This window comes from Mesocricetus auratus, unplaced genomic scaffold (assembly GCF_017639785.1).
Source record: "Mesocricetus auratus isolate SY011 unplaced genomic scaffold, BCM_Maur_2.0 Super-Scaffold_100010, whole genome shotgun sequence".
NCBI lineage: Eukaryota > Metazoa > Chordata > Mammalia > Rodentia > Cricetidae > Mesocricetus > Mesocricetus auratus.
Genome location: NW_024429194.1, coordinates 18780837 through 18807108, shown reverse-complemented (window position 1 = coordinate 18807108; position 26272 = coordinate 18780837). Strand labels below are relative to the sequence as shown.

Genomic DNA, 26272 nt, shown 5'->3' with positions numbered 1-26272 from the left:
CTCCATGCCAGATGAGTCCTGACAAGGAACGCTGAGCCAGGAGAAAGACATCAGTCCCTCTTCCTGACCTCATCACCTCAAGGTCCCACCTCAGTGCTGTGACATCAGCAAATTCCAGCACAAGTTTTGGAGAGGACAAATGATACTCAAAGTACTGACAGGTGGGTGGGGCGGAGCTGCAGGGTACAAGGAGAATGCTGAAACTGTCTCCAGGGAGGGGAGGCAGAGCGGCCTGGGTGCCAGGGAAGAGTAAGCGGCTGGGCACAGCTGGATCACATGGTAGGCACACATACTTGCTAGCGAGTAGGGAAAGGGGTACGCAAGCTCAGAGAGCTTTATAACCCGCACTTATGAATACCTAAGAACCTGCCTCCAGCCACGGTGACTGTTCCTCAGAAGTCACCCTGATAGTGCCACACCTGTCCACTATGGCAGCCGAGGCCACGTGGGGATTAACTGCCTGCAGCAAGCTGGCATTCCACTTAACATTCCTCTGTCTTGCTGGGTGCACCCCCCCTCCCCACACTGCAGCTTCGTCAGGACTCCTCCTCAGCATAACTTTGTTTCTGAAATGCCTAATAGTTAACTCTCTCTGGAGTTTACTAAAAGACTATTTATTGTAGAGACAAACAACTGTCCCCTAGACAGATCAGTGACTGTCAGCCCATCAGGAGGCTCCACGGGCCACTGTGACATAGCTGGGACGGGGAGCCGGCTCCTAACCTCTCAGTGCCACTGCCCTTCTCCACACTCCTACCTCAGGGGACAAGGCCAGGACCTCACCTAATCCACTGCACACACTCCAGGGCGGAAGCTTGTAAGGGGTGGTGTAGCTGTGGAACACACTGACGTCGTGAGGAGCCAGGAACTCCACAAACTTGGCGTCACTGAAGGCATCCTTCTTACAGTGAAAAATGGAGGCAACTTGGTTAGAGATGTACAGGATCTTTCCAGAAACCAGAGACACAGCCACAGCAAACATATCCTGGAAAAAGAGAACATGATCAGGTGATTACAGTCAGCAGGGACTGGCCAGCTTTATAAGGCTAGTGGGAGCCCCCCATCATGAGGACCAGGGCATGTCTGGCCTCCTCAAGTCTGATTGTCCTGTTCTGATGCAGACATCCAACATAACACCACCAGGACTGGCACATTAGGCTAGCTTCCCCCAGTTCCTGTGCTTCCCTTGCACAGCAGAGTGACTTTGCCAGCGGGTCTTGTTCAGGTTCTGAGGTGGCCCGCAGAGCTGCCTGCCCCTCTGGTCATAGGCCAGCCCCCTTGGAGGAATTTGGTTAGCAGAGAGACGTAGGAGGACTCAAGGAACTAGGCTGAGGCAATGTCACCATTATTCCTCACAGGGCTACTGTCTGCTCTCACTGAGTATGCGGGGTACAGCCTCTCCTCCCCCAGACCTTTACACATTTGGACCCAGATCTTATTAGCACTAAGCCTGGACAAACAGATGATCACCAAGTCTGTCTCTTCCTCCTGAAGCCACAAAAAGCTGGAGTCTCAAGCTCCATCACGGCTGGGCTTCCCTAGTGCTGGCAGCTAAGAGTCAGAGTCGGCCAGAGATGTGGACAATCTCCCAGGAAAGAGCAGAAGTCTAGAAGATGACGTCACTCCACCAACCTCGTGATTTTACATTTTATCAAGAGGAATGGACCCGCCTCCTGACAGTGGGAGAACCTGTGCCCTGTCAGTTTTGACTCACAGCATTCTTCACGATGTACTCTGAGGTGATGCCCTCAACCTGCTCCATGGTGTAAGAGGGCACATCCACACTGCAGGGCTGGCTCTCGCTGGACATCAGCAGCTGGTAGTACTCCTCGTTAGCTATGGGAGAAAGGACGCCCATGTTCAGCAGGTGAAACCAACGTGACACTGGCCCCTGCAGGTGGGGTCCCATTTTTCTCAAATGAACAAGTGGGATGAGAGAATATTTTGGATCCAGAGAATGTAGACGTGAGTGACCAGCACTCAAGAGCACACCGGAGACTTTCTCTAACATGACAGGCCCTTGTTATGAATTTAAAAACTGACAAATACATTACTTTAAGTACAACCACAATGGTCTTACTTAGGGCCACAGCAGACCCTGCACTTGAGCCTTGGAAATCCCTTTAGGTACTTTCATGAATGCAGAATCCACTGCTTGAAAGAGGAACAGGTACTAGAAGCCACACTGGAAAGAAAGTATGGTCCAAGTCTGCAAATATGGCCACTGATAGGAGTTCCTATCTGGTAGGATCCTGGGGGGAACCAAGCCACAGCAGCTCTCACTGTGCATGGTAGTAAAACAGTCCACTCCTGCCTCTATAGCTCCGCATGCCCTTGGGGAGATGGAACCTAGGGCGGCTGTGTCCTGGAGTTTGACCCTGGGATCCAGCCAAGCATGTGTTCCCTGAAGTGTGGTGGTGAGGTCTTTGGACCCATGGCTGGGTCTTATCTGATGTTAATTACTCCACCTTCACAGGCTGGTAGCTTTCTGAGCATGCTCTCTGCTGGAAAGCTTAGGAAAGTTCTTGAATTGGCAGAGCTCCCATGTTCTGAAGTTACTGTGGAGGCCAAGCATGAAGCCTGGAAACCAACAGTTCCCAGAGAGCTGGCGCCTCCACATCATACTGACTCATGGAGCTGCTCATTCCAGAGAGCAGGGTCTTCCTTAGGCACAGGTGCCAGAGCCATGCTCTGCATTGTGAGGTTTGGCCTTAGAACACCAGGTCCCCAAACATGTTTAGCCTAACCAGCACTGGCTAGCAGGCCGCAATGTTTAGACCACATCAATCCAAAAGGGACAGCAGCTTAGGGAGAGGCCCCCAGAGGTTTCAGGTTGAAGAGAGCACCCAAACAGGCACAGAGGCCAGCACATAGCAGAATGATGCCTCTATCAGCTGGCTCCAGGGACCCAAGATCAATACCAGCAGCCTGCCTGCTGCTGACAAAAGCTGTCCGAATACTTAGAAGACTGTCTGGAGTACAAGTTCATCCCTAGACTACGGGACACAAGCCTGGCCTACATGCTTGATGGCTTCAAGACAAGCCAGTAATGCCAACCATAAAGCCCACACTGCCTAGACCTCAGCCTTTTGGCTTTGCCTATTTTGATGTGTGTTGGTAACATGTAGCCCTCAGCCCTCAGCACATGTGTGTTCTGTGACCAAAGGCATACCCCACAGACAAAGTGGGGAGCTGTTCACGCAGGTGCCACACCTGGGTGAAGCGGTGGTGTGGGCCTGATTGTCACATTCCCTGCCCATGGTACCTGCCTTCCCTGCCCAATGGGATGCTCACCTCCACCTACTCATTTCAAAGGATCACACGGTTAGTGACACCCCCCACCATCAGCAGCAGGAAAGAAAAGGGACTAAACACTCAGCACTCTGAACCAGGGCTGTGTGAATGTGTTTTCTCCACAGTGGAGCGCCTGCAAAGCTCGCAGCCCTGTGCCTAGCAACTGACTACAGGGTCTGGGTCTTCCTTCCGATGCCTACAGCTAGGCCTTCCTGGAATGACCTGTGCAGGGGACTGGCGCCTAACCCTCAGGATAGCTGCCCGCTTTCCACTTGGGCAGTGCTCCCAGCGTGTCTGGGAGTCAAGGGCAACGGCAATGGCCCAAGAGTCAGGAGATAGGGGAAGCTGACCCACACAGGTTCTGGGCGGGAGCAACCAAAGGAGAGCTGAGTCTGCTGGGGTGCGAGAGACCCACTGGCTGCCTCGACAGGACTCAGCTCTTTTCCGTGTTCTCGTTTAGAAGCCTCGGTCTTCTACCTCACAGGCCAGGCCAAATGTTCTGCAATCTTCTGCCTTCGAAAAGTCCAAACACGCAAAGAGCAGCAGGTTCTGCAGTTTGAAGGTAAGAATGTGAACTGTTGATGCCCCTGACTGTGCATGCATGATGGTGAGGGCTGTCCTGTGACAGAATCCAATGCTGGCTGGCAATGCTGTGCCCTGTCTCCTTCCTTCTTGGTTAAAATAACCACCAGGGCAGAAAAGGGCTTGTAGGTAAACATCTTTAGATAGACAGGAAATGAGTCACCTGAGTGGAGTTCATGAATTAAAAAGTGCCTTGGTGGAAGATGTTGGAGAGATGGCTCAGTGGTTAAGATGACCAGGGTTCAATTCCCAGGACCCACATTGTGGCTCACAGCTGCTTATAACTCCAGTTCCAAAGGATTTGATGACCTCTTCTGGCCTTCACTGGCAGTGCACACATTTGGTGCATATATATTCTAGTACATGCACACACATACATACATACATATCATACATACATATATACATATCATACATACATACCATACATGCATACAGTGCCTTGGATTTAGCTCAGTTGGTAGAGCACTTGCCTAGCCTGTATAAAGCCTTAAGTTAGAGCCCCAGTGCCACACAGAGCCAGATACGGTGGTGCACACCAATAATCCCAGTGGTCGGAGGGTGGAGGCAAAAGGATCTAGAAGCTCAAGGTCACCTTCAGTTACACAGTAAGCCTAGTGAGTTTGTGGTGAGCTGGGCTATATGAGATCCTGTCTTCAGAAAAGTCGGTGTGAAGAGCTGGCAACCCCCTCTGTCTCTTTTGTCCGGCTACAGGTGAAAGGCAGACAAGACCTCAGGAGCGCTGCACTTCAATTCCATTCTGACCCATGCTGCTCATAGTAGTGTGTGACCATCATTCTGAACTCCCAAACACATGCATACGAGGTAAGTAGACTTCTCCTATCCACTGGTTTTTCTGCCTGTTTTTGGTTTTGCCTCTAAAAGTTTAATAGAAAACAGTGATGAACCATGGATCTCCACCAGCTTTAACTTCATCCTATCTTTATTGCTTCCTTCTGCAGTTTCAGGGGTGAGTCTTTTTTGTTTGTTTGTTTTTGTTTTGTTTTTTTTCGAGACTGGGTTTCTCTGTATTGCTTTGGAGGCTGTCCTGGAACTCACTCTGTAGACCAGGCTGGCCTCGAACTCACAGAGATCCACCTGTCTCTGCCTCCCGAATGCTGGGATTTAGCTCAGTTGGTAGAGCACTTGCCTAGGTGTGCGCCACCAACGCCCCGCCAGGGGTGAGTCTTAAAAAGCGGTATTTACACTGTAGTTTGGGGCATTGCCAGTGCTAGAAAGATGGATGAAGATAACTCACTCCACAGCGTGGTCCTCTGACACACATCCACCACCCCACAGAGAGACACAAGGACACACACGGACACAAGGAATAAGCAAGGGAACAAACAAACAAACAAACTTGTTTCCCTGGGCTTGAACAGATGTGCAGAGGGCACCTACCCTTCACCTGCTTCACGCTGCGCAGGGCATACTTCAAGGTTGCCAGCGTGCTGGCCTTCCCCTTGGCTTTCTTGTCTGCAGGGAGGTGAACCTTCAGCTCTCTCAGGGTCCTTATCAGTTCTTTGTGCGCGTCAGCTTTGGCAGACTGCTCACTACTGTGGAATTCAAGACAAAGGCAATCAAATGGGAGCCTTCTGAAGAGAGTATCTGGGGGCAGGGGCAGCCATATTCATCCCTGGCCTCCCTCACCACGGGCCAGTAGCACCTTCTCAGATGTGGTCACTAATGAGGTCTACAGACATGGCCAAAGCCTCCTTCCAGGAGACCACAGACTGATAAGAATCCATGTTCTCACCCAGAGAGAGAAGTCCTTTCAACAAGATCCTTCCCTGGGGTCAGGCTGGGCCTCATTTGGGAGAGAAGATGGTCAACCCTTGGTGTAGTGGTGTGGGCTTTGCCACTGGACTGTCTCCTTCCCTATCCCATGCAAAGGGACAAGGACTATATGAAGGACAGCAAAACAGCTCCTGGAGCTGGGCGGTGGCGGTGCACGCCTTTAATCCCAGCACTTAGGAGGCAGAGACAGGCGGATCCCTGTGAGTTCGAAGCCAGCCTGGTCTACAGAGTGAGTTCCTTACAGGATAGCCTCCAAAACTACAGAGAAACCGGCTCAAAAAAAAAAAAAAAAAAAAGCAGCTTCTGGAGACATCAGCATGGACCATGAGAACAGAAGAGAAGAAAGGGGACCTTTAAGAAGGGGATTCCAAGGAGAAGACAGCGAGCAGAGGAAGGCAGGAATGATGCTGGAAATGGCTTATGTTGAGAAGGTATCCAAAGAACGATGGGTCTTCAATGGCCAAGTGCCCACATGGCTGGGAGAGAGGTCTCTGCCCCAAAGACAATAAGAAAGTGTCTGTGAACACGGATAATTGTTGCAGAAAGGTGAGGAAGTTCCTGTTGAACATACAGGACTGAGGCAAGGATGCCTGGAGAGGAGCTGGGAGGAACCTGGGTGCCCGAAAGCAACCAGCTCAGGGCGGCACGGGGCCAGTGGCTGTGTGAAAGGCAGAGAGATGCCACCAGTCACACCAACACATTTATCCGAGTGTAAGAGAGCCGGGTTACTTTCAAACCTGGCCTCAGAGGAAGTCCTGCACCTTGCTGAAAATGCATGATGTGAGAGCCATGGTGGGTCCCTTGAAAAAGCACGCGGTAGATGCTGTGGTGGGCTCTGTCACTGAAAGCACATGAGGTGGGCAGGACGGTGGGTCTCACCTGCAGCCGCTTGTGGAGGGGTTGTGTTCTGGCTCTGTCATCATCAGTCTGAAGGCATCAGGGCTGCAAGGGCACATATGACAGTCTTAGTGTCAGACCTCTCTGTCTCTATGCCTTTCCCCAGACCCATCCAGCCAGTGACAACAGACTAGGGACATCGCACCAGAGACTTTCAAGAGAACAGTAGGGTGCACTGGGTGATGGCTTTGGGATAAAGCCTGAGGCCTGTGGTATAGCCTCCATGGCTTCCTACAAAATAAAACTCTGGGCTGGAGAATCAGCTCAGTGAAGAGCACTCCCGGAGGACCCAGGTTCGAGTCCCAGCACCCATCTGTAACTCCAGTTCCCAGGGATCTGATGCCCACAAGTGGTGCACAGACATATATAAAGGCAAAACACCCATGCACGATAAATTAAAATTTAAAAATGGAAAAATTATGTTAAAACTGAAGCATAAGATCTTCAGGGATCAGAAGAGCTGAGCACTGAGAGACGGAAACGCAAAAGGAACACTGTTTTCTGTGACCTGCCTCATAGGTAGAGCAGCCACCTCCAAGATCTCACCAGACAGTCTGTCAAGTGAATCAGACACAAAATGCAAAGATTCAGAAGGACAGATCTCAATAAATATATCTACGTAATTAAACAGTGCGGCAATCTGTAAGTCCTGGTACTTGCTGTGTGAAGATGAGCAACAGAAAACATGGAGGAAGCCACAGGTGTCCTGTGTGTGACGGTCCGGCCTGAGGCTGAACCTACCTCGGGTGAGCGCTGGAAGGTTCCACGAGCATCCGCAGCTCCTTCCCATTGTCATCACAGTCACTGCCCTGAGAGTCCCTCCCTGGGGAGCAGTTTTCGTTGGTTTCGTTCCCACTGGAGCCACTGCTCATGTCCACGTCTTCCTGGAGAACAGCCCGGCTGGGCTGAGGCTCCCCTGGCTCCTTGGTGGGGCTGGTGGAACTTGGGGAAAAGTTCACGTATCCATTCATGGCGGGCTCTAGAGTGAGGCTGGTGAAGGAGAGAAGATTATGGTCAAACACCAAAAGGCACCAGTGAGGCTGGGGATGAAACTCAATGGTATAAAGCACTCGTCTAGTATGTGCGAGGGCCTGGGTTTGATCTCCTACCCACCCATAATGCCTTATGCCAAAGCCGGGCTAATGCAGTGCTGGAGCCCCTAGCTTCTGGAGCGTGCCACGGTCTACCCACTGGACGAGCCTCATGGAGGTCTCTTCACCCCTCATCCAACAGCATCACCTCTCCAGGAGGCCCTGCTGCCCTCAGCTTCTCTGAAACTCATGCCGTGCTGTGACAGAGATTCCCATGGCCACACGAGATAGAAACTTGAACTCGTGTGCTTAGGGGCAGGTGGGTGGAAGGGGCTAAAATTCCACTACTAGCAAGGCTTCCATAGAAACTCGAACTCTCTGAAGGGTCACAGACTTAGTGACTGGGAAGGGTGGGCACACCACCAGACAGGAGGCCACAGCTCAAGGACAGGAGACTGTTAGATGCCACTGGGAGAAAAAGGGAAGGCCAGGGATAATGTTTCTAGCAGGATCTGGCAGGAAGCAGAAGTCACTTAGGCTGGGCCACATCAGGTTTATGCAAATAGCTAAAAGCAGAAAAGGACTGGGTGCTGTGCCTGGGAGAGGTGGCTACCACCACCCGAGTGGGTAGTGCGGAAGAAAGAGCTGAAGAAACCCAGACGGTGCCTGCTGAGGAACAAGTGCGGGCCACTCTTCCCTCCCGACCCCACTCTGCAAGCGAATGAGGAAGCCGAGGAACTAGAGACACACTGTCTCTTTCGAGGAGGCCAGGTGGCAGCAGCGGGTTCACCTGGGAGGCACAACATCTCCCCCGGTTCCCTGGCAGACAGGAAAACTCAAGTTGCCAATGGAAGGTGGGCACAGCCCAGGTCACACTACAGTCACTGTATGTGAGCTGACAGGGTAGGACACTCACCCATCCTGCATAAGACCAGGTAGCAGGCAGCTCCAGACCCATACTACTCTGGTGCTGTTAGAGGAATCTCTGTGCTGACTAAGCCCGCCAGGGCATTGCTTGTCTACAGCACGTACTCACCTTCCCAGGATGGGACAAATACAGAAATACTTTCTAGATTCACCCCTACCCTATTCCCCGCCCCCCCCTGTAATTCATGTAAAATGGCCAAACATTTTAAATTACTGGAGAAACGGCATGGTTTTCAGGAGAATTCTAAAAGGGCCTCACTGTTTGCCACCAAGCAAAGGCATATCCAGGTACACCCTGCTGGGTTGCCCCAGGCCCCAAGGAAGGTGGCTGGCACTACAGACGCTTCCCTCCTCCCCCTTGCCACAGTGAGACAAGTGGAACCACTGGGAAGATGCTAACAAATGGTGGAGCGCAACAGCCTGAGGCCCCTAGAGGGACACACCCAGAAGATGGCCACAGATGCAGGAGGCAAAGCAGGTCACATCCAGCCAATATTACGGAGGTGGCATCATAAGGCCCAGCACGATCCTTCACCAGCACCGCCCCAGGTCTCACCCGCTGTAGGGTTGACTCCAGGAAGATGGGAGCCACACAGAATCTAGTTATGTTCCTTCTGGAAACCAGCTCAGTGACAAGACCTTGTCTGTCCACAAGTAACAAAGGCCAAGGTGGGGCTTTCGAGAAAGCTCCAACCAAGAAGCACAGCCACTAGCAGAGAGGGGAGAGCAGCTCAGGGCAGATGGTGCCTACTTCTCCTCGTGCACGAAAACTCTACAGTCAACAGGTCTGATGAAACAAGCAACTAAAAACTGACATAACGCCGAAGGCCTAAGCAAAATCACATCAGAACTGACTTTACAACAGAACACAGGTCAGCCAAGATGAGAGAAATGTCTGTGGTGATGGGGGCATGCCTGAGGAAGTAATCTGTTGTTGTTGCTTCCTTTGGTAAAATAAAGTCTTTCCATGTAGATCAGGATGGTCTTGAACTTGTAATGCTCCTGCCTCAGGCTTGCACGTGCCGGGGTTACAGAGATTGCAGGTGTGCACACCATACCTAAGAAGGGAAAGGTGACAATGCCTAGGAGGAGGAGAGACTAAGGAGAAAGCAGCCACTTAACACAGGGAAAAGAGTTTTCTAGAAAAGCCTCAGAATACTGAGATAAAGACAGGTTTGTATCTGCCAATCTGCAGACACCCTGGATACCAGCAAAATTATATAACAGAAGCCTAGCGACTACAGAGAAAGTTACGTTTTCAAGAGCAAAGAAAAGCCATATCAGAATCCAATGAGGAAAAACAAACACGTGACCCACAAAGTAGGAAGAAAGGTGCCAGGCTGAGGCACCAGGAGGCACTGTTTACACCAGTTGTATAAAGAAGAGGGAAGGGAGGATGCCCCAGACAGGGACTTGCTTGAGGTACCACAGAGACTTTGAGTCTGTCAGCATCCCAAGTCACAGGAAACCCAAATGCAGGAATTGCCCCAGCTGAATTCAGAATAAAATGTGCAAGTTTGGGCCTTTTTTTTTTCTTTTCTTTATTTTCCGTTTGGAAGTTGTGACTAGTTTAAGGAAAGAGGGAAGGGAGGAGACTTTTGGAGTGTGCCTAAGCACAGGCTTCTCTGAGGGAGGGAACCTTCCACAGAGATGCAGGAACTGATGGCGAGATCACCAGAACCAGGAAAGTTCAAAGGAAGAAGCCGTTTTTGCCACCGAGCATTAGCAGGATCTGCTGCATGGTGATGGTAAGGTGGAGAACAGCTGGCCGCAGGAGCCTGGACATAATCACAGAGACTCTCTAGGAGTGCGTGACCTTTCCTCCTTCTAGAAACTGGGACACAGAAATGCTGAACCCCTTTCCCCACACACAAGTTGTGAGTGCTTGGGCGTTGGGGGTAGATGTCTCTGTATGATACCTGTATAATGTGACCACTCTGGCCAGATGCCAGCCTCAACTTCCAAACTGGACTATTCCTCCACTGCAGTCTACACAACAGAAGTAATTCTGGTCAATGGATGTTACTTATACTAGGCCTGTGATGGGACCCTTACTCAGAGGACACACTTTGTCTCTAAAAGGGGCTGTCGGCTCTGAGGTTCAGCTGTCCCTGCTACCTACCCACACCATGCCCACACCCCAATCTACCCTGTGTGCGTATTCTCATTTCAACGCCTTTGCACTGTTGCTCCCTCTGGCCCACAAGCTCTCCTCAGACACTCGGATAACTTCATCACCTTCCTCTGTGGGGCTGTGTCAGGATGATGCTTCCATTCGCCTCTAGAGAGCAAGGTGTGGGGGAGCCGGAGTTCTGAGTGTTTCCTGCTGGACTCCTAGGGCACAGCACATGCCGTGGAAGGCATGTTGCCTAGGTCGCTGCACTGCAGAGCACTGTGCAACTGCCAGGAGGAGGCCTAGGCTGGGTCTCCGCACGTACAGCACCGAATTTGCTGGAGGGGTGGGGGTGGGGGTGGGGCAGGAGAACCTGGGACTCTACACTGCAGAGCACTGTGCACCCACTGGAGGAGGTGGGGTAGTACAGCTTAGAACACTATCCCACCCAACTCTGGGCACGCACTGTGAAAGTGCTGTAGGAGTCCTGGGCAAAGCCGGGTAATGACACGAAAACCACAGGGGCACACGTGCAGGCACTGCTTCCCAGTGACCCCTAGGGTGGCCTTCCAGCTCACTAGAGCACAGGTGGAATCCTGCTGTCCGGGGCTCACCCAGAACACAGGTGACCAGCAAGGAACTAGAACACACCGGATATGAACAATTTCTGGGAGACGTAAAGGGGCAATGGGTCAGGGCTTGTGAGTAGGCGCTGGGAGGGAGGTGTAGGAGGTCTTGGTGGCATGGAACACTTGATGAAGACTTGTCACTTGAGCTCCTGTGTTGACTCCAGGATTTCAGGGTGGACATACAGTCCTCCTGAAGCCACCAGAATTTGTTCTCTCTTGACTCCAAATACTCTAGAACACATCCATTGCATCCACACTGGCCTTCCCGGATGAACAGCCCATCTTTTTTTGCCTTAGGTTATGAAGTTGGTGGGGCAGCAGCGGTGGCAGGGCCGCTGGGTGAGCAGTCCAAGAGGGCCAAGCTTTCTGCCATCCTCCATCCACTCTTCCAGGCTATGCAATCTCAACAAGTTCCTTAGACTGTCTGCCATGTTTCCCCACCTTTATGATGAGAATAAAAGCAGTCCCTCCCTCTTATTGGCACTTGGGAGGATGAAGTGGTTAGATACATCTGGAATGGGATAAGTGACCGACAAAAGCCAGCTTTCCATCTTGGGGCTAAATCACTACAGGAAAATAGACAGGCAGGTCACACTGTAACTGGGGTAGGGTGAGGGAGTTCACTGTGGAGCCAGCTGGTGGCACCTCTGGCTTACATGCACAGGGCTAAGGCACACACCCCATTCTACCCTGCCTCACCCCAGATGCACCCTGGGTGTTCTGTGTCGGACTCAGCTCCTGGAACTCCTTGTGTGTGCCTGGCAGTCCCCATCCCTTGGGGAGGGGGTTCCATGTGCACAGGTTACCTCAGAGAGGAAGACAAGCTTTTTTGAAAAGTGGGCCAGGCAAGAACAGCAGAAACGTAAGGCACAAACTGAGTCTTCCAAAACCTCATTATTCCAGAAAATACACTGCTCAGCACGAGTGGTTCTAATGGACCAACATCAACTTGCCGAGTTGGCAGAATCAGCTGCTGGTCCAAGCAGACTGCCTCCTGGTCAAGCATTCTGTCCCAGCCTTGCTGGGTGGGCAGGAGCCCCTGGGAAAGAGGGTTCAGTCTCGGGAGGGGTCTGGAAGGGAGAAGAACTTGGCTGAGACCCCCTTGGCCTGAGCCTATACCTTCCCATATCCATCCACTAGCCTTGCCTATGGAGAGTAGCCAGCCTGAGGACAGGAGTTAATCTGGGGCTGGGGAAACTGCAGTGGGTCATGAGTCTTGGGTGGGAGAGGGTACCCCAGGACGGCTGCTACGAGTTCAGAGTAATGCAGCTGGCTACACTTTCCATAAGTGGTTAAAGACAACAACAGGTATGACAACACAGGACTGGAGGGCAAGGCCTGGACACGGTGCCAGCCTCCAGTGCCACCAGGAGCATAACACATCAACCTCACTGCCCCTGCCTGCGTAAGAGGAGAATAAATACATTTTCTGAGGGAAGTGAAAATCAGTAAAGCACCTACTTCCTTGAAAGTACAGATACATAAATCATAAGGCCCCAGCTTGGTATGCGTCCCTGAACTGAACACGCCCCTCTGACCAGCCTGCAGGAACAGCTTGAGCCTGGCTAATCACAGCCTAGCAAACTCGGACTGTTTTCCAACTTTACATAACAGGGACCTGACAGCCTGGACCTCGAGTCTGCAAGCCTCATGGTATTTTACAACCTCAAGTATTATAACATGTTTTCTGCTTCCTGGTAGGAGCCAACTCCCTGGGGCCTGCCTGCTGTAATCCGGAGAAAATGTTTGTCCTGTTAAACAAACAGCCACGCTCTCCATGGTGACGGTTGGGTAACGGAGGAAAATGTGGCCAGGGCTGTCCAAATAAGGAGGGGAAGAGGCATGTGGGTGGGGTGCTGCCTCACTAGGACTCCCCCACATGCTTCTCCGTCCTTACCTATGCTGAGGTGCCAGGCTGTAGAACAATAGTGTACCAAGATGGCAGTCCCTGGTGGTGGCTGAGGTAGGAGGAGCTGCTTGAATGCTGGTGGGGTCTAGCCTTTGCCCTTGGTAGCCTGGGATGATCCTATTTGACCAGGTGCTGCAGTGAACAGGCCCTGTTTCTCCACAAAGCCCACTGTGCCAAGATAACTGAGGAGTGGTGGGATGGCTCAGTGGGTAAGGACACCGCTGAGGGGTCCGGTGACCTGAGTTTAGTCCCTGTAACTGACTCCTGTTCTCCAACCTCCATGTGCTCACAATGCACACAGGCACAAAAAGACAATTGTGTGGCCTCTCTCCCTGCTTCTGTCTTGCTCTAGACTCTAGAGTTGTCTACAGTGAGCGGCTTGTTACTATAGTCCACCAGCAAAAGACTTGACATGCGGGCCAGACTCCCAGAGAGGAGTACCCTGACTTGGAAACAGGCCAGCAGAGGCTCCACACTTGCTTGTTCTCCCAGGAGTCTACTGGTAGGCAGCTTCCTGCGAGGGTTGGAGGAAGCCGACTACAAATGACTGTGGGTTATGTGTTTCTAGGCACCCAATGCAGTCATTTTCAAGGGCAACAGCTATCTCCAGCGTGACTCTTTCCTCTGCCTCTTCATTCCAGTCTTATCAATCATTCATTGACTTCCCCGCACGGGAGCTCTGCGTTCACTGAGATTGGATGAAATTACACCATTATAACAGGCCCCCACGCCGTCCAGATTTTTCTACAAAGTGTGAGAGAAGCCAGGAGCCTTCCCCACTTCCTTTAAGCGCAGTAGATATGTCTCATACTATGACGTTAAGTGACACCAGGCAGAGCTTCAGAAACTTCTTATCTCTTGGACAGGTGCCCGAGAAAACAGTCCACAGACACAGACCTCCAAACCCTTGCACTGAATCAGATCTCAGAGACTGCCTCCAATGAGGAAACTGAGGCCCACGGACAGCCAAGGTTCGCAGTAGCTGCCAGCGGACTGATGCAGGGCTACCCTGCTCCTAAGTACCCCAGCCTCCACAGAAAATATGAGCTGCACCAGCTCCGTGCCAGTGAACCACACGAAGATGACGGTGACACATAACTGCAACCACCCACAGCGCCGTTCCACGCTGGCACACGGTGAAGCTGCCACGAAACTACAGGAGTCCCTGGCTTCATTAGATTTCAATAACCTACAAAAAGGGACTGTGCGATTTAAAAACCCGAATTATAATTCAAGACTTCTGGCAGACTCTGGTTCCCTCGTCAGCCAAATCCGACCTAGGCCCAGTAGACTAAGGTAGCGAGGACATGTCCTCTTCAGGCTGGAGCCTCTGCTAAGCATGTGGACCAAGGAGGAAAACAACAGATCCTGAGATGGCCAGGCCTGGTTTTACAGTGGTACAGCCTGCCAGCCTGTGTCTGTGTCTCATCGAGCTAGGGGTTACCCTGGACGATTTCCAGGGAGCCTTCTGGCTCTCTGTTCCGTATGAATCACCTTTCCAAACTAGTTCCTTGTGTATACGTTACAGAAACCCTGGCAACCAGGGTTCCTGCAGGGGAAGCAGGCTGCCGCCCACCCCTGGGTCCATGTCTGAACTTGGCAGCCAAGGTATGCCCCAAAGGATGACGTGACTGCTCCAACTCAGAGTGGACGCCCACCCCCTCACCTCCCCCACACACCCAGTCCATCTGGAGTCAGGGATACTGGCAAGGATGACTCGGAGGACAAAGTGGGTGGACCAGGTGGTCTTCTTGACCTCGGGGGCCCAGGTGTGGCTTGGCACGGGGGCTTTCTTGTCCCCCCCCCCACCGCAGGGAGTCGGTGGTCCTTCCCTAGGACCAGACTTCACTCTCAGGACTCATAACAGGAAGCGAGCTTCTCAAGGGACCCTCTGTGTCCTAGGGACAGTTTGCAGTGACCCCCGCCCTCTTGGACATCACCAGTGGAGGGGGTGTGGTGGATAAAGAAAATCATTTAAAGAAACGCAGTCTGGTGTGATGCTCGCTCAAAGGCTCTGCGCCCTCAGACAAGACGCCTAACTAATCTTCCCGACCTCTTAAGCCTAGACCTGCGAAATGGGGGCAGCCGTGTGCGCCTGCACGAGGGCAGCGCACGGTCCTGTCCGCATCATGCCGAGTTGCACCCATTCTCACGGTTGGCTACTTCTGGCGCAGGACCCCAGCTCCAGCTGTCCGAGCCGCCGGTTACGTAAGCCGCCCGCGGCTGTCCCGGTTCGCGCCACCGCCCGGCGCCGCGCCACTCACCGCTCCACCGTGTCCGCCCGCGCCTCGGTCCTTCTCTCGGCCCGTCGCTCGGTGCGCCCGGCCTGCGCCGCAGCCGCCCGAAGCCGCAGGTCCCTGTCGCGCTGCCGCCGCCGCCGCCCGGTCGCCCTCCGCTGTCACATAGTGGAAAACGTGACCGCGCGCGCTGCGCCCGCCCCTGCGCGCGCCATTGGTCGCGGCGCCGCCTCATCTGCATACTGGCGGGGCGGAACCTGAGAGTGTCGCGCGTCAATTGGTTGAGACGCCCGTCGCTCTTTTTACATAAGACGCACATGGAACTCCATGTTCGCCGCCTCGGTTCCTCAATGAAGACGACGCGCGCTCGTGTGCCCCCCCGCGTCCTGGCGAGTGGGCTCGTCCACTTCCGGCCTGCGGGCCTTCCATTCACCTGGCTCGGCGGCTGCCGTCTTGTACCGCGCGGAGTGGCACGTACCACTGCAGCGCGGGGGGGTACTGATGCCTGGCCGCTACGCAGTTCGGCCCCTGCCGAGTCCTGGGGCCGCGGGCCTACCACCTGCGGCGACACGACCGCCGGGCGCCCGGCACAACCGAGAAAGTTCTCTGCTGACACCCTTGGCTCACCCAGCCCAGTTCATTCATTTCTTTTCTCATTCATTCATGGCTAGGCGCCCGAAGACAGACAGGGCGGCCCCTCCAGATCTGCTGTTACACACCCACCCAGGACATCCTATACTCCAGGCTGATGGTCATCCCAGATGGACCAGAGCACACTGCTTCCACATAACCTTTCTTGTTTTGGAAACCGTGTGTGGCAAGTGTGGATTCAGGAAATAAGGTCATGATTACTGTGCAGAGATACAAAATAAAGAAGTGATTCTTCCCTGCCCTCAATCACATAGACAGAAAAGACTGGCGTTCTAAAGAGGAAGTTTATCAAATGGGATGCTGTAGTTAATTGACCTTACAAATAAACTCTACGGAGGCAGGGCACTTGAGGACGGCTAAATGGGGTACACATCTGGAAAATCAGAACTTTTCCAAGATGGAAGCTGCGGACTCTCGCTAGTCAGGGATGGGACAGCCCTGCCCTTGTGGCACCTTGGCTGACGCTATTTGTTCTTTCAAGCCCAGTATCTGGAAGCATATTAAGCATTCAGGCTTCTGTCCAAAGGGTCAAAGGAGGGAGTAGAACTTCCGTTGGGGCTGGTTTAAGGCCCAAGACTTATCTGCATGGCATAGAACATCTTACAGGCTCTGAAAGTGCAAGGCATGGTGGGGGAGATGAAGCTGTCTTTGACGAGTGAAAGGGTCACTTGGCACTGCCCAGGAGCAGCATATGCTGCTCTGCATCTTCCCCTGGGGTCTCCTAGGAACCAGGGATAAAAAACAAAGCAAACATTATAAACATAAGCCCGTGAACAAGCTGAGATGCCGGTCTACACAGCCAGCTAACCCACATTCAAGAATTCCTGTGTGTGAGCCACTTCTTTCTCTGCCTGGCAGGACAGGCACACAATTCCTCAGATGCAGACGGGGCAGAAGCTAAGTTCACCTCAGCAGCTCTTCCCAAGGGAGCCCTGGGAAGCCAGATGTTGACTCACACTGCGGGGGGCAGGGCAGCACCTCTAGTTCCCCTGACACTGACACCTCACCACACTCCCCAACACACAAACAGAGCAGAGCTGGGCCAAGCTGCACCCTGCACACACCCAAAGAGCCTTTTGTTTTCTCATGGACATTGACGTCAATGGAGGCTGCATTGTTCTGGAAACAAGAGTACACAGCTCATCCACCTGGCAGAGTCTTCTTCGTGCTCAGCTCTTTCATGTCTTGCTCCATATTCGCCTTAATATCACAGTTCCTCCTAAATTTAGCATTTTTATTTCCACCATTAAATATTCTAGAGCAACATAGGAACCCGTTCTTTTGGAAATTCAATGCTGTGGGACTCTGGAACTCTTTGGGATCTAATTTGTCTTCGGCGTCTCGCTTGATTGGATTCTACTTTCTTGTCACTGGAAACTTTCATTCCCTCCACAAATATTGGCTAACACCTGAATTTGGAGAGAAATGGAACAATGCACCCCCTTAGTCTTTTTGTTGTTGTTGTTAAGACCATGTCTTGCCCTGTATCCCAGGCTGGCCTGAGTTATAGATTGTTGTGAGCTGCCAGATGGGTGCTTGGAAGTTGGGTCCTCTGTAAGAGCAACAAGTGCTCTTAACTGCTAAGCAACCTCATCAGCCATGAAGACAGTTTTAACAGAAGCCCCTCCTCTGCTGAAAGGGCCATGTGCTACAGTACCATGCAAGAAAAGATTAGAGCATCAACCTTCCTGGCTATGAGGACATTAAAAGAAAAACTGAGGTGAGAGCTGTGTCCTCTGGTGAGGGACAAGTAACCATGACAATTGACAGCCTTCTGGCTCTCAGGGTTTGTGCTGTAGCTCAAGCCTGTGCCTTGAAAATTGAGTTGTGGGTCAAGGTTTTCTGATCTCTGGAGGTTTGAGACTCTTTCCAGGATGTGGGGGCCACTCATATCCCTCACAGTTTTGAAGGAGCCCACAGAGAGGCAGCCTGTCAACAAGAGAACTGTGTCCAGGGTGATATACTACCTATGAGGTACTCCCCAAGTCTGAAGTGCTCCCCATGTCTAAGATAATACCCAGTGTCCATGGCAATGTTTTGTATCGCTTACTTTTAACTTCTTAAAATTTTTATTTATTTTGTGTGTGGGGCTATTTTGATCACATGTATATCTATACACCATGTATGTGCTTGGTGTCTTCAGGAGTTCTACAATCTCCAAAAATGGCACCAACAACCAAGGTCTAAGTACTCAAACACCCAAACCAGCGGGAGACATTTCACTTTTCAGCTGTAAAATGCCCCATGCCTGAGATGATGATCCCTGTAACTGGGATGGTTTCCACATCCAAGGTGATTCCCCCACACTCAAGGTGAAGCCCTGCTATGATGTGGAATCAAATGCCCATATGTTAGAGTAGGTCACCAAGGTGGTATTGTTGGGAAGTGGTGACACCTTGAAGGGGTGGGGACTAGTGGGAGGTTTAGGTCATTGGAGAAATGCCCTTAAAGGGGCTGCGGAATTCCTGCCTCTTAATCTCCATTTATCAGTCATGAAGTCAGCCGTTTCCCACACGCTGTTGCAATGATGACTCTTCCCTCGCAATGAGCCCAAAAGACAATGGCAATAATGAATTATGAACTGAAATCTTTAAAACTATGAGCCAAAATTAACTTTTTATAAACTGATTATCTCATGTATTTGTTACAGTGGTGAAGCTAGCATACATTGGGTGTCCAAAGCATATCTGAGGTGATCTTGCATGTGTGAGGTAATAATATCTGAGGTGATCCTCCAAGTGAAATGTGAGCCTCCATATCTGAGGTGATAATCTATGTTTGAGGTAATCCTCAATGTGTATGGTAAGCCTCCATATCTGAGGTGATCCTCCATGTCCAAAGGGTTCCTCCGTGTCTGAGGTGATCTCATCGTTTGCTCCTACCTCATGTTCACTGTGATCCCCATGCACAAGGATCTTCTTCCTTCATAAGGAGAAAGGCTCTCATTAGTCAAGGACTGATTTCTCTGTTCTTCTGAGCGGACCCTGCAGTAGTCCCTCTTTCTCATCTTCCTCTGCTTGTGTGTCCCCAAGAAAGTCACCTCAGTCTCCTTCTTCCAACATTGTCAGTGGCACTGAGCAACAGCCTCTCTGTTTCCCTCCCCTCCTTCTAATATGGATGTCCTGGAGTAGCATCAGGAACTGAAGCCTTTCGTGTCCTGAGGAAAATCAAAGCTAGTCACCAACAGAGTCCTTGATCCTGGATGATACAAAGAAGAACACAGGAGGTTGAGGCTGGAGATAGGTGTGGCCGTTGGGGCCCCACCGTGGCTTCACTAGCTGTGGCTACCCAATGCTCTCAGCAGTTACACTTGGCACTAGCACACCTTCTCTTATATAATCCTCACAGCTGTATAAGGTGTATGCCTGCCCCTACTGCTCCTCTGTATAAGACACCCCAGCTCTCAATGTGATAGGAATCATGCCTTTGATAACCTTTGTCTACAGCATGAGCTCATGGTCACCCTCACCACTCCGCCCTACGGAGCCTGGGAAAGGGAAGGGCACAAGTTATGAATGACCAAAGTCCTAGCTTCAACGGTCTCTCTGCCTCTGGAATATTCTCCCCGGCAGGAAGCTCCGTTGTGATGTGGCTGGCAAAGTGTTCCCTGAATTCTTCTGATTTCCTTCAAAACCTATAAAGGCTGGAGTGAAGGTTGTCCTCATGGGTTACCCCCTGCCACTCATCCCTCTAGCCATGCCAGGCTGGCACTGTGAACCCTGTTTGTTCTCTGCCCGCAAGCCTACCCTTTAGTGAGGTCTGTTCCAAGCCTGCTGAGGACTGTGTGGTTCGTGGGGGGGGGGGTGTTGTCATCTCCTGCTGACATGTTATAGCCTGACACAGAAAAACACCATTGATTGTTCCCGGGCCAAGGTTCATAGGAAATGACAAATGGGCCTGAGTGAGCCACCCTCAAAAGAACCCCAACTGAAACACTAGAGACTAGAAAAGCTTCTGTGAATATCCCCCCCAACCACAATTCCAGTCTGGAATTGAACTGTTTACCATGACCGATCTGTTTTCAGTGATGTGATATCTGAGGCAGGACACTTTATAAAGAGAGGAAGCTTATTTAGCCCACAGACTTGGAGGTCAAAAGTCTAAAATCGGGTGGCCCATGGATTATGAATTTGGTGAGAGCCTGCATTGGATGGCATCGTGGCAAAACCCATCAGAGGAGAGGGAGAAGGGGGGTTCTTCTTCCATGCTTGTTCCTTCTAGCACCCTGACTTCAGAACTAACCATTGTGTTCCATGCACTCAATCCCCAGCAGCCTAGGTTGCCCCCTCTTAGAAGATCGAGCACCTCCCAGTGCCACCGCTCTGAGGACCGAGCTCCCTACACTTGGGACTTCGAGGGACAAATCACACTATAACACACAAAGCACACCTGTCCCTGTGTCTAGTGGGATTGTAATGACCAGGAATCATTAAACTATGCCTTGCCAGTCAAATGTGGCTCAAGGCCAGCTTTGGCATAGTCTGTGAGCCGCAGGGAGAGGGGAGAGGGAAGTCCCAGGATGCTACTGCGACAAAGAAAGCTCGTAAGTGGAAACTGTTTACTGTCTGGCTCTTTTCAGAGAAGGTTTGCTGACTCCTGTGGGGACAACCTAGTGTTTGGTAGCACTACAATCACCAGACTCCGTACCTCCTGGAAGTGGGGCAAAGGGGGAGGAGGCATTCGGCATCAGCTAGATGTGGTGTTTGCTGAGCGGTGGGCAGTGACGATGACCATGTCAGTGGAGAAGGTTGACTTGTGATGTTGGATCTGGACACTGGAAAAGGCAAAGGAATGGGCTTAGGACAATTAATTTCCCATTTAGCACAAATTTTGAAAGCCTTGGAGCCTCTAAGGCAGCTTGGGAAATGTGGGAACACCAGACCTTGAGCAGAGACCCACTTCCCCTTCTGCCTGGGAGTAGGCAGCTGTAAGACAATGTTTACTAAAAACAATACAATGCCCGGGGCAATAAGTTCCTGGAAAAGGCCTGCCCACAGAAACCACCCTGACCTCGACCTTGTCCAAAGACTAACCGCCCCTTCTGCCACGCCCAGATCAGTTTCTGGGGTCAGGGCAGAACCAGCCAGGGGAGAGGAGAGAGCAGACGCCACAATTGGAGGTCCTACTGAGATCGTGAAAGCGAGGTAAGTGGACTGGGTCGTCCCTTTTGCCAGCCAAGGACAGATGGAGGAAAATAGGAAAAGAAACAATGGGAAATACTCTCTGGAAGTTTAAATTGCAGTATCACATAAAAAAGTTGCTTGAAGAACACGGGACTACAACCATGGCAGGCTTTTTAAAATGGATTGAACGAGGGAGCCCATGGTTCATTAGTGGGGAAGGCTTAAATGTCCCAGATTGGGAGGATGTTTGCTATGATATTCAGAGAGCCGGGTGTTGGTGGCATACGCCTTTAATCCCAACACTCGGGAGGCAGAGATAGGAAGGAATGAGGCCATCCTGGTCTATAGAGCAAGTTCCAGGACAGCCTCCAAAAGGATAGAGAGAAACCCAGTCTCAAAAAAAAAAAAAAGAAAAGAAAAGAAAAGAAAAAAAAGAAAAAGAAAAAAAAAAGAAAAAAGAAAAAGAAAAAAAAGAAATAAAAAAAGGGTAAAATAAGAAATAAAATAAAAAATCTCCAGTCTTTCGCCTGATCCACTGAGGTCAGGAAAGTAAAGGGGAACTAAGAGATCTAAAAGGCTAGGCAGTAAGGCTATGTGGATGTGTTAAAAAGGGGTACCAAGCTAGGGGTACCGGATTAAATCTCCAGGCCTTCGCCTGACAAAGGTGAGGAAAGTAAGGGGACCCTGAGAGATTGCCCTCAGATGGGGGGGGTGGATTGGATTAAATCTCCAGGCCTTCGCCTGACAAAGGTCAGGAAAGTAAGGGGACCCTGAGAGATTGCCCTCAGTTGGAGGGGGGATTGGATTAAATCTCTAGGCCTTAGCCTGACACTAAGGTTGGGGAAAAAGGGGAACCCAGAGATTGCCCTCAATTGGAGGGTGGATTGTGTAAATCTTAAGGCTTTTTGCATGAGGGAACATCCTGGGTTGAAAGTTGGATTGAAAATGGGTGAATAGCCGGGCGTTGGCGGCACACGCCTTTAATCCCAGTACTCCAGAGACACAAGCAGGCAGATCTCTTGAGTTCAAGGCCAGCCTGGTCTACAAAGCAAGTTCCAAGACAGCCTCCAAATAATACAGAGAAAAAAAATTGGTAACAAGCTGGGCGGTGGTGGCACACGCCTTTAATCCCAGCACTTGGGAGGCAGAGGCAGGCGTATCTCTGTGAGTTCGAGGCCAGGCTGGACTGACAGCCTCAAACAATACAGAGAAACCCTGACTTAAAATGGGTGAAAAAAAATTTGTAACAGTAAAGAGGTACTGGTATTAAGTAAAGAAAAAGAAAAAGACAAAGGTATATAGAATGGAAATTTTTGTTTACATTTAAGTTCTATTTTGTGAATCATCTCTAAAAACTTTTGGCCAAAATCTTGGCCTCTCCACCTTGCATCTACAGAGTTACAAGGAGTAGGTACGGCTGTACCCCATGACTGTAGCTCAAATGGAGGAATGATAAAGAACATACAGGACTTTTTAACCTCTTAGTTCAAGGATTGGCTGGAGTTGTTCTTTTACATAGATTTCAATTAAGGAAGCTTCATTGCAACAGACTAATCATGACCTAGGGAAAAAGGATGACTGAAAAATACATGTATGTTCTGAATATATGGTGTGGCCACACCGGTATGTATGAAATGTGATTGTGAATGCGTGAGTATGAACTGCTTATATGATTAAAAGGATACTTAAATCCCTTCAAAAATAGTTAAGAAGATACCTAGATTGCTTTAAATATAGACAAAAGGAACATCCAGCTTGTCTGTTAATGTTTTAACAGAAAAATTTAAGATGCAAACGAGGCCTTGTCAGCTAGTGAGAGTTCTACAGGTTAGATCGGGAAAGACTGCTCACAGACTTCAAATAATTTTAAAAAGTTATTTGGACACAGTATAGTTTACAATCTTTGAGTGATTTTCAGAAGTTTTTGGGAAATATTTAAAGGATATGTCCTTTTTAATGGGCAAAGTAGTAATCCCAGTTTACCTAGATAGTTAACCAAGGAGGGTAAACAAATCCTTCTACTGTTATGGTCCAGCTTCAACAGTTAAAAAAAATTTTTTTAGAAAATAAAAAAGGGGGAATAATGTCCCCAGTCCCCATATGACTCATCAAATAATACACTCCTCATTTAAAATTTTTATAATGTGAATGCCAGTGAGCTTCAGACAGATTCTGGCATGATGGAACTTGAGCAACCATTGCTCAGGTCAAATGGAGACATCCATGCACTAGACAGTGGAGAAGACCCTAATTTGGGGTCGAGGGCATGTTTGTGTTTTCTTGTAGGAAAAGAATAAAAGCTTTGGCATGGAGCAGAGAAAAACTGGACCTGAGACCATGGGAGCCTACCTAAGCCAGTTTGAGATCTCCTAAATCAGTGTTCCTGACCCTTGCTGTCATCGAATCTAGAGCCCAAGAAAGAAAGAAAACAGTCGGTTCGATATTTCCAGTTTCTCAACAGACCTGCTGCATCAACCTTCCGGACCCATGAGTTTTCATCGTGAAGCCAATAGAGAAAAAAGGACCCATTTAAAATATTTGGACATTGGTATGGACTGTGATGAGGGGCAAAAGCCTCTTTTCAGTAATTGAACAGGACATGGTCACTTGAAATATCAGACTTGATGGTTCCTGTTTCTGGAATCACGACTAGGCCAGTGTATTTTTCTAGAGAGACGCAACTTGTCCTAATGCGACAAAAAGGAGACTTTGACTCAAGTCGCATAATCAGCTGACGTTAGATCAACAAACTGCATCACCACAGGAACAAATTGGTGCTCTGTGGATAGTGCAACAAGCCTATTGTTCATATTTTTCATAATGCTACATGTGTAACATCAATGATTGTACCTAATGTATCTGTGCAAGTGCACTTTCTAAATGCTTTCCTGAGCAGATCTTGGAACAATTGTAACTTTATCAAATTGTAAATGTAAATCACATGCGGGTTACCCTTGTAACAGAATGTAAATCACGTGTGGGTTACCCTTGTAACAGACGAAGACTGGTAGAATGTTATGGCCCAGATCTGGTGATGGGTACGGTGATGGAGAGGTGCTATGTCAATGGGGGTCCTGGGAATGGTGGCAGTGGCGGCAGGCATTCTGGCTTTATGCCGAGCTCAAACGTGACTTGTTCCAGAGGCAAGAGATCCGTAACCAAGTATTGCTTAGCTTAGCCCATGGCAATCCCGATAACCATGAAGGTTGGTTACAGATGATTTAAAGTTGGGGCGCTCTGATGACAGGCAACCTGTGGGGAAGATCCCTCCCGCCTAAGACAGGGGTTCAAGGTCCCCCAAGGACGGGAAAGGGAGGGTGACCCTACTTGACCTAAGCCAGGAGTGCCTCATTTAAAAATAAAAAGGGGTGAATTGTGGGAACACCAGACCTTGAGCAGAGACCCACTTCCCCTTCTGCCTGGGAGTAGGCAGCTGTAAGACAATGTTTACTAAAAACAATACAATGCCCGGGGCAATAAGTTCCTGGAAAAGGCCTGCCCACAGAAACCACCCTGACCTCGACCTTGTCCAAAGACTAACCGCCCCTTCTGCCACGCCCAGATCAGTTTCTGGGGTCAGGGCAGAACCAGCCAGGGGAGAGGAGAGAGCAGAAGCTTCTCTGGTGGGAGCCTTTCTTAGGAAGTTTTCTTGAACCTTTTTGGGGCCTGCTTAAAGTTTTCTTTACATCGTTGAACAAGTCTCTGTGTTGTCAATCCCCAACACCCTCCGCACGTTCTCGGACACAGGCCGCGCAGCAGACGCGACAGGGAAATTTTCAGCTCCCATAGAACTTGCTAGATTATTGAAAATCAGGCCTAGAACCCGATGACAAGAGTCAGAGACCCAAATCCCAGCCCTGACAGGCACCCACTGTTCCTATCAGCCGGTTAGGACATGACCCTGACCCTGTGATACGGATCATTGGGCAGGTGGGCTAAGAATTTAGCCCCTTCAAGTCTCCAGAAGACTCAATCAAGCAGGAGCAATTACTTTCCCAGAGAGCACTGCTCTTGCTGGATCCCTCCCATGGGCAGGTGCCTGTAGAATGGTATTAGGCTTAAGCCCCTAACCTTCCCACACCTCTCAGGTTACAGGCCTCCAGCCAGGGTCAGTTCAGAGCTTGCCAGAGCCTAAGCTCTGCTCTGGCAGGAGCCTGACCACTAGCCAAGACCGGCAGAGCTGGCTGACCTGAGCTGGGAGGCTCTGCAGGCACATGCAGTATAGTGGATCTTCACTGAGCCGCAGGGACGAGGACAGGCCCCGACTGGCATTCAGCTTTCCTCTGTGATGTGGAGTGCAGTGTCTGCGATGTCTGGCAGAGGCACCAGGAACTGATTCTACTATCCAACGAGCCATAGTAAATGTTTAACATTTGGCTCCTTAAGGGGAGGGGGGGAGGAAATGAAAGAAAGTCAAAGATTTCTAGGTCTGATTTTCAATAATCTAGCAAGTTCTACGGGAGCTGAAAATTTTCCAAGCTGCCTTAGAGGCTCCAAGGCTTTCAAAATTTGTGTTAAATGGGAAATTAATTGTCCTAAGCCCATGTACCCACTTCTATAGTTAAAAGAAAATTAGTTCTACTGTGGCCAAATCTTAGCTGCCACTAGGACTCCATTAGCAAAGTGGCAAAACCAATCAAGGCCACGTACACGGAGACATACTCAGTCCCCAGCCCGACCACTGGAACTTGTTCTTAGAAAAACGAGAGCTGTCTCTGCTCAGCTGCAAGGAGGAATCGCCTTTCTGGAATTCATTAGCTACAGAGCAATCTTCCCAGGCTCTGTTGAGAAGATTGAAAGTGAGACCATTGTCACCAAGTGCTCTCAACCAAGTGTCCCCCACCAGCCACATCTCAAGGCCACCGAGACCTCAAGCTCCTTACATGGGGGACTTTGCAGGAAGGCAGCCACAGCAGCAGCCACAGCAATAACAGCAACAACAACACGATAGCTTTGGATTCGTCACAGTGGCAGGGCCTGGACACCACTCCTGATCTTGATGGATACAAAATGTCCTCTCAGTGCAATGAGGGCTGATGGAGGAGCCCCTGTCCCAGGGCAGCGACACGTCCCAGTGTTCCA

The 26272-nt window shown here is 50.5% G+C and overlaps 1 protein-coding gene and 1 long non-coding RNA gene across 3 annotated transcripts in view; both read right to left on the bottom strand.

Moving 5' to 3' along the window:
- Per2 (period circadian regulator 2) overlaps positions 1 to 15540 on the bottom strand; it is a 41889-nt gene extending 26349 nt beyond the window's left edge. The window contains exons 1-6 of the mRNA XM_013122132.3: positions 15444 to 15540; positions 7312 to 7560; positions 6553 to 6615; positions 5278 to 5432; positions 1715 to 1836; positions 784 to 985 (exon numbers count right to left, since the gene is read on the bottom strand). Coding sequence (XP_012977586.1) covers positions 784 to 985; positions 1715 to 1836; positions 5278 to 5432; positions 6553 to 6615; positions 7312 to 7541 — 772 coding nt within the window. The 5' untranslated portion in view covers positions 7542 to 7560; positions 15444 to 15540. The remainder of the gene's footprint in view (positions 1 to 783; positions 986 to 1714; positions 1837 to 5277; positions 5433 to 6552; positions 6616 to 7311; positions 7561 to 15443) is intronic.
- A 3124-nt stretch (positions 15541 to 18664) lies between these two features.
- Positions 18665 to 25497, bottom strand: LOC106022139. Of its 2 annotated transcripts, XR_005879630.1 has the most exons (4): positions 25380 to 25497; positions 20715 to 20841; positions 19108 to 19265; positions 18665 to 18989 (listed from the first exon to the last, which is right to left on the bottom strand). It is a non-coding gene; the product is annotated as an uncharacterized LOC106022139 (long non-coding RNA). The 2 variants fall into 2 exon arrangements; XR_005879629.1 differs by having other exon boundaries at positions 18665 to 19265.
- Positions 25498 to 26272: the final 775 nt, after the last annotated feature.